We start from the raw sequence: 8,372 nt of genomic DNA on the forward strand, positions 1-8,372 counted from the left end.
ACACCCCTCGTATCCCAACAGGTTGTTTCCAAGAGGGGGAAGGACTACATCCTGAAGCACATTCCAAACATGCACAAAGATCAGTTTGCACTGACTGCTTCCGAGGCTCATCTGAAATACATCAAAGAGGCCATCCGCCTGGATGACGTCGCAGTCCACTACTACAGACTGTATAAGGTACAGAGCTGCGTGGATTTTGCAGCTTGAGACGAACACCTTCTCAGTGAGGGTTCAGTCCTCTTGAAATCATGACCTCCCTTCTGAACAGGCTTTTAAAAGTATTTCACTTGAACTGCCCTTGTTATCATAGGTCAGTCAGGAAGGCCATTGTCTTCTGGCCTGGAAGCAGGATGGAGTATTTTTTTAATGGTTTTAATAGTGACATAACAAATCGTGAATCTGGCTTTTCAGTGACTATGGAATAGTATTCTTTCTCTCTCAGTCTGCTTTTTTGCTTTGGAGAATAACATTTGCAACTTGTTTGATCAACAGTATTTAATATTCCTTAAAGTGAAACCTTGACTGCATTGAATCCACTAATTTTGAGAACATCACAATAGTTGATGTTTATAGAATACTGTGTTTATGGGAACCCTTTCTATTCTTTTTTTTTTTTTTTAACCCTCATGGCTCTATAAGAAAGGAACCATAATCTTTGTTTTACAGACCAGAAACTGAGGAAGCTAAATCATTCACCTAAAGTTACAAAACTAAATGGCAGGGCAGGATTCAACCCAGGCCTCCTGATAACAAAACCTGTGTGCCTCTCACTGAAATTCCTTATTCTCTTTTGTGTCCTGTGTATCCCTGGCCTCATTCTTCCCACCTGGGGAAGAGAGCCCATACCCAAAAAACAAGGAGGGAGAGGCGAGCTCTGCAGGGAAGCACTCGCCCTTCTGGTGCCCAGCTAGACTTCTCTTCCTGTCCTCCTTCCCACCCTCCTTCCACCCCCTTCCCTGTTCCACAAGTGCTACTCCCTTGGTAAGAAGTCCTCAATTCCCCCTCAGGTATTCAAGGTATGTTTGTAAACCAAATGGATAAGAGCATGATTTGCCTGGGGTTGAGGCCCAAGTGGGCTTCTTACTGTGTGACCTCAAGCACATCTGTGCTTCAGTTTTTCCATACTTAAATGGGGGCAGGAATGTCAGAAACATACACACTTTTTAGGATTGCAGAAGACGAAAGGAATTAGTGGGTGAAGATTCCCAACAGTGCTCACAACGTGTTAAAATAATGTCGAGCTTGCTGCTGTTCCCATTGTTATTATTGTGCTTGTTCTCTCAGCCACACGCGTCCATTAACTAGACCACTGGAGACTGGGCTGTGTTTGAGTGTATTGCCGGGTGATCTTTTGGTGGGAAAAATTAATAAGGGACCAACAGCTTCATTCTCTGTCTCCCTTCTTTTTCCTTAAGAGATTTTGTGTCATATCACTTTACATAAAAATGGCAGTAAATGCCATTTTTGATTATCAGATTATATTTTAAAATAATATTGAAAAGACTGTGACTTTAGAAACAGATATTAATTAGAAACCTTGTGTCCTGCTCACTGTTTCTGAGATCCTAGTCAACCATGTCTAGAAACATGAGTCATCTATTAAGTACTCCAAAAGATTGGGAGGATCCAGTGAGCTAATGAATCTGAAAATCAAGGTGGAATACCTGGCACATTCCTGAGTGCTCAATAAGTATTCACTGTTGGTTGCCTGGTTTTCTGGGGAAACTTGCTATTTCAAAGAATCTTGTGGAATGAGAATCTCTTAGTAAAGTAGATATACCCAATTTATCTTTTCTGTAAAAACTAATTTTTCAAAGTTGATTAATGTGTAGTTCTTTTACACTGCATAAAAATTACTCTCCTGTCTGCTTAAAATGAGGTACTTAACAAAATTTTAACTGAGTAAAGTGAGTGAATAGCTATTGTTTCTTGGGCAGTTTTCATTCTTCGGAGAAATCAAGTGGCAGCCAGTAAATATACTTCTTTTAGAGGTTACTTATAGAGTAGAGAAAAGATAGGACAGAGGCTGTTCTGAAAAAAGTGACTGTGTTCCCTCCCACCAACACAGACCTTGCACATAAGCAGCCAGCATTGTAATGAGCACCGTCTTATCTAGAAAGTAATCAGTGAGGCCTTGAAGGGAAAATTGACCAGAACTGGTGGTGGTGGGCTGGCTTTTCCTACTAAGCCTTACTTGAGTATGGCTTGCACTTACTTTAATGTGTCTTTCTTGACATAAACATTCTATTAGTTTGAAAAGAAGTCTAAATAGTGAAAATAGGTTATATCTTCATGCCAGAGGAAGATGCATTTTTTAAAAATACTTTTTCCCATGTTCATGTGAAAACTGGCATTAAACTTAATAACAGTCTGCATATGTTCATTGAGATCTCATGGTGAAAATATTTTAATTGGTAACTTTTTTCTCTTGAATTTTATATTCATTCTGTATATGTACTTATTGCAGATGAGAACTTAAAAGATGGGCCAAATTCAGTGTACATTTTTAACTAGGAATTTTCTCCTGACGTTTGTTGTAGTTTAACTTTCACAGTTTATGGCTTAGCTAGAAGAATGTGTATCATATTGGCAAGTAACAATTGAATTTTTAAAATAAGTATTTCCAAACTAAATGAATATAAAGCTTTTGTACCTTTATTATTCATCTTCAAAATATAGCCTTAAGTGTTTATTCACTTGTCTCTAATTTTGAATTCGGGGTTAGGAAGCTGGAAGATTTGCCTAATTTTAAACACAGTAAGTCTGACACATCTCGGACTATAACTGTGACATTAGATTTAAGATTCTAACATCTAGGAAAAAATGACTAACCATAAGATGGGAGGTGAAACAGAATCAAATGATGCAAAGGCAGCAAAAAACATCTTGTCTCCTGGAATTCTCAACCACAGAAGTATCTAGACTGCCGTAAGAAGCGAAGGAGTGTGTAACATAGTGTAAACACTGGAACCTTGCAACCTAAGGATTTCAAGTGCAGAATATACTACTGATTTAATATATGCTCATGGTTTTCTTAATTGTATAGGAAATTAGAGATGTGGAAAGACTCACGCAAAGTTATATTAAGTTAAAAAAAAAGTTTGCAGTCTTGAAATTTTTCTTTCTGCTTCTTTGGTGCCAATTGTTCATTATAGAAGAAAAACAAGCTTTTTAATAGAATTTTATTCTACAGGATAAAAGGGAAATTGAAGCCTCCCTGACCCTTGGATTGACGATGCGGGGAATACAGATCTTTCAGGTTGGTGAATGAGAAATAGGCATCAGGTGGTATTGACCATGCCTTACATTTAGAATGCCTGTGTGCTTCTGCCAGAGTCGGTGCTCCATTTTCGGCCATTATTTTTCTGTAGCGCAGATGTGGATGGATGGTGGAGGGCAAACCTGGTCCTCTAGAGTAGAAAACAAATGAAAGTCTAGCCCAGGTTCATCATTAACAGACCACGCACTGTTCATTAATATTCCAAACAGTTCTCTGTGTGTGTCATTGATTTTTAGTATTCTCTTTTATCCTCTGGAGCATTTAATAACTGTGGAAGGAAAAGTGACATTTTAACATGGAATTTGACCAGGTGTTCTAATTTCTGTTAATACTTTCCAGATGAAACTTGTCCCTTAAATGAGCAGTGACTGTGGTCAGCCCTGTGCAAGTGGGATGGTGTTATCTACAGCCATCGACCAGGGCGAAGAAAAACCTGCAAGATGTAGGAAGCCCTAAGGAGGCCTTATCTTTGACCTAGGCAATATATCCAGTTAAGAAAGTCTGAGTCCCTCATCTCAGCTCTTGAGTGCTAAGTCTTTTGGACTTTTTATTTAAATTCTGAGATTGATTTTCAGAAGGGAAAAGATTGCCTTAGAAGGGCCAGTTAATGCAGTCACACAGGAACCCAAAGCGACAGAATTTTATCATTAATCTTTTAATTACTGTCTGCACTTTTCCAAAGAGAGTTGAGAACCTCTTTCAGATTTTAATTACCAAATTTTAGTTTTCTTGGTGAGAAGTTAGAGCCATTTTAAGAGTATCAGTCATTTTTCATATTAACTGTATGCATTATAATTCTTCCCACAGAATCTAGATGAAGAGAAACAATTACTTTATGATTTCCCCTGGACAAATGTTGGAAAGTTGGTGTTTGTGGTAAGTTTAAAATAACTGGTTTAAAAACAAAGGTCTCACAAGTTGTTTGGTTTTGTGAATTTTTTGTGTTTATTTTTTGTCTTGTTTTAAAGAATATTTTGTCTCAGGCACAAATGTTGTTTTAAAAGTTGTTGAAGCTAAAGATAGTTTACTTTCTTGTATTCTTATAATACTTTCACTCTTATCAATACTGAACTTAAAATCAAAGAACCTTATAGCAAAATAATTTACTGATTTTAATTTATGTGTCTGGTTCCTGCCACACTACCTTATGTTATTCTAGTTGCAGAAGAAATGCGGTGGGAAAAGTAAAAGATGAGTTCATCAAATAGAATTATCATTTAGAAGCCTGTAGCAGAGGGACTGGAAAATAGAGTCAGAAGCACAGGGTAAATTACTCTGAGTGTGGAGGTTGGCTGGTTCTTTTGGAAGTTACTTTTTTTTTTTTTTAGCAAAATAGTGATCTAAAAAGATGTTTCTATTAATAATCAGACTATTTAAAGCTCATCACTATAAAGGAAAGTCTACAATACTTAACAGCAAAAGTTCTTTTATTTTTAGAATATGGAGAATGCTATACTTTCCTTTGTTTGAGCAAATTCTTGATTTTTTCCAGCTGTTTCTCTCCTTTACCAGCTATATGCGTTTTTTTGGTAAGGTTCAAAGAATTAACTGTGTACATCTGGTAGTCATTAAAATTCATAATTCTGTTTCATTCAGAAATTATTATAAAAAAATATACAAAGAAGATAAGGATTTGGAGACACGTGCCTCTCTCCTATAAGGAAGATAGTCTATGTAAATAAAGGACTGCACTGCACAGAGAATGTGGGCCCCAGTTCCACGCTGCCCTGCAGTCAACCCATTTCTGGCTTCACGTTACTTTAAAGGCTTGGGCATCAATTCAGTCTGATTCCACTCTGCGCGTACACTAAGAGGGGTCTGCCCTGCCACCCCCTCTCTGGCTCTGTCATGTTCAATCTTTTTGTGAAATCATAACCTCACGTGCCCCTCTCGTGGCCCAAATTCAGTAGGAATAAAATGCTTTTAGGAAATTGATTTTTTTTTTATGGTCCTGGACTCAGTGGTTCCTGAGTCTTGTACATTAATCAGCCTTATCTGGGGACTTGTGAGGACAACAGACTTCTGGGCTTTATCCATTCCCCCAGTGGGGTTTGATTCATTGGGTCTGGGATGTCGACTAGGGGTCTTTTTAGCAAGTTTCCCAGATGACTCTACTCAGCCAGCCCAGTCCTGCCCAGCTCTGTGACCTGGAGCAAGTGACTTAACAGGCACTGTGCCTCATCTCCATTCCCAAATGGTGATCACTGGCCCTTCCCCAGAGACTTGCTGTGAGACCCAAATGAGTTGATACACGCTTGGTGCTCACTAAACATCAGTTATTACTGTTCCAGCATCAGGGTTCACTAGCAGGTCCTTAAAATAAAAAGCCTTTAGAAGACTTTAAAAAATCCCTTTTCTGTTTGGGCTACACAATCCCATGCTGCTCTGCATTGACTTGGACGTGTACGCATAGCTAGAATTTGCCTCCCTCCTTGCTCTACCTCTGTCTTCTGGCTAAGAAACATTCTATCTGAAATATTCCATTTTATAACCCTTGCCCAATTCAGTATTAGGAAATTTAGAGGAATTCATAATATCCCAATACAGTGGGGACCTTGACCCTTACCCTCAGTGAAGAACATTATGTTAATGATCCAGACTTAAAGAATGGGATTTCTTGCATTGCTGCCAAAAGCTGTTCTTTCTCTTTCCCATCTCATCCCTCCGACTACCAGCTGCCTCTTCTGTGCAACTAGAGCCTTTTCCTTTTTTTCCCCCTAGACCCTAAATAAGCATCCTGTTGACTATCATTAGTTTTTATTTTCTTCCCAGAATTTTTCATAAGCTGTAATTTTTATATGTGTTTATTTACCATCTTTCCCACTAGAATGTAGCTCCTTAAAGGTAGGAACAAGGTCTATCTCATTCAATGATATTTTTCAATGCTTAGTGCAGCGTCTAGCACATATATGGTTAGTTTTCAGTAAATATTTGGATGCTTTAATGTCTTCTAGAATGTATCTTCTTGTTAGTTAAGTTAGAGTGTTGGGATAGCATCTGAGAGTGCTTTTGTGGTGAGCCTTTCTCTTCTCCATCATACAACATAACCTGACCAATCAGAGAAACCTAGGATCTCCCCATCTGCCTTAGGTAATCTGTGTTTCCCAGGGGACCCTGGTTAGATACTGCCTTGAATTTTTGAATTCCTGTCCTATGACATTTTCAGAAGGGAAAACAGTCATTTATCACTCAGGGAATTTTGAGCAGAGCTTTTTACATCTATTTCTGAATCTGTAGTTTTCCGTATTAAATAAGAAATGAAGGGGACCTTGGCAAATCAGATTTTTCTTCTTTAATTTGATTCCTGGTTTTGCTCCACAGGGTAAGAAGTTTGAGATTCTGCCAGATGGCTTGCCCTCAGCCAGGAAGCTCATATACTACACAGGGTGCCCCATGCGTTCCAGACACCTCCTGCAGCTCCTAAGCAACAGCCACCGCCTCTACATGAATCTCCAGCCTCTCCTGCGCCACATCCGGAAGCTGGAAGAAAATGAAGGTCAGGCAGGGTCTGGGGTCGGGCAGCACGCGGTATCTTCTACCTCTGCCTCTGCTCTACAGCTGCCATGAGCCAAGATGTTTAGCTCCTGGAACTCAGGATCTCAGAGCAGCAATTCTTTTCCCATTTAAGCACTGTCCTGCAAGGTGTGGGCATGGGCTCAAGGCCACCTGCCCCAGCACCCCTTCACAGTCTCCGAGGTGACCCCAGTCATTTAGCTGTATTCTCTTTAAAGTTTTCTCAGACCTGGCTTGAAAATCCTTGTAGGGGGAAGGAATCCACCATATAAAGGCACGGGGCGGGGTGGGGGCAAGGGTTTATCTGTGTCTTCGATCTTTGTGTATACACTGACCCACCTTGGTGCTCTCAGCCACAGGCAGTCTGGAATTCCTCCCATTGTGATTATTCCTTAGGGTAAAATGACAATCAAAACAGGTCACAGAAATGTCTTGAGCCTCTCTCTGGTTCACAGTGGGAAGGCCCCTGAGTCTGACCCAACAAGAATGTGACACATAAAAGAGAGAGCCATTTTCATCAGAGAACGTCACGAGCCAGTTCTGTAGGGCTTTCCTGAGATGCAGTTGGAATAGAGTGGTCTACTCAGGGCCTTGAAAAGGGAGCAGAGGTGGTTGGTGTCAGGCCACCACCATCAGACTTCAGCTTTACAACATTAATCTAATGGCTAGCCCTTTATACTGAATAGTGGCACCTGGGGGCAGGGGGCCCTCTACTTAACATACCCAACTTTATTTTTTAATGCTTTTCATTTGTTTTATAAAATCATGTTGTAGTAATTCAAACAGTAATTCAGTTATTAGATTTGAGGCATTTTCCAGGACCTCAAGATGCAGATTCATATCTTAGGTTTATATCTGAAACAAGCATTGACTCCTGAGACCTTGCTTTTCCTAAAGAAACAGGACAACATTAACAAAATAACCTTAAGTGTGTGCATCTGGTTGACATTTTTTAAAAACCATCTCTCGATCCACATGAGACCTTGTTTGGAGATTCCCTGGCAATTCAGTAGCGATTAGGACATGAATCACTCCCCAGTGTCTGCCACCCACCCACATGTGTCCTAGGAGAGATTCTGTGCAACCGCCAGGTGTATCTGCTCCTGCTGCTGCCAGACTGCCAGTTCTCCTCCACCATGACTCACCTGTGACAAACATTTAACCCTGCGCTGACATGAGTACTTAGAGGATTTCAGTTGGGGAGACGAGCACCTAGGGAGCCTGTGAGAGCAGGTGACCTAATTGGGTGCAAAGCTCATCACTTGCCAGGTCAACATCATTGCTAAATGTCCACTATGGCACCTTGAGAAGCCATTGACGCCATCAGCTTTCTGCCTGCAATATGTTAATGGTAGATGACCTAAAGGGGAACCCTTTAGACTCTGAGAGACTTCAAGACCCTCCCCTGTAGGTCATAAGGTAAAAATACAAAGGATTTTGAGTTCCCAGAGGGTACCATGCTTAGTACCAAATGTGTTTGGGGGCCTAGGTGAGTTGGTAGATTAGTCCATTCTGTGCTGTAATAACAAAATACCACAGACTGAGGATAAAAGACAGAAATGTATTGCTCATCATTTCA

General features: G+C 40.2%; 1 protein-coding gene across 2 annotated transcripts in view; it reads left to right on the forward strand.

The window, feature by feature from the left end:
* FRMD6 (FERM domain containing 6) overlaps positions 1-8,372 on the forward strand; it is a gene marked incomplete at both ends in the record, with an annotated part of 37,231 nt that overhangs the window by 18,756 nt on the left and 10,103 nt on the right. For both annotated transcript variants that reach the window (XM_080708096.1, XM_080708095.1), the window contains 4 exons: positions 22-177; positions 3,194-3,259; positions 4,088-4,156; positions 6,602-6,776. In XM_080708096.1, coding sequence (XP_080564222.1) covers positions 22-177; positions 3,194-3,259; positions 4,088-4,156; positions 6,602-6,776 — 466 coding nt within the window. The remainder of the gene's footprint in view (positions 1-21; positions 178-3,193; positions 3,260-4,087; positions 4,157-6,601; positions 6,777-8,372) is intronic.

Source organism: Muscardinus avellanarius (assembly GCF_963383645.1).
Source record: "Muscardinus avellanarius genome assembly, chromosome: 12".
Taxonomy (NCBI): Eukaryota; Metazoa; Chordata; class Mammalia; order Rodentia; family Gliridae; genus Muscardinus; species Muscardinus avellanarius.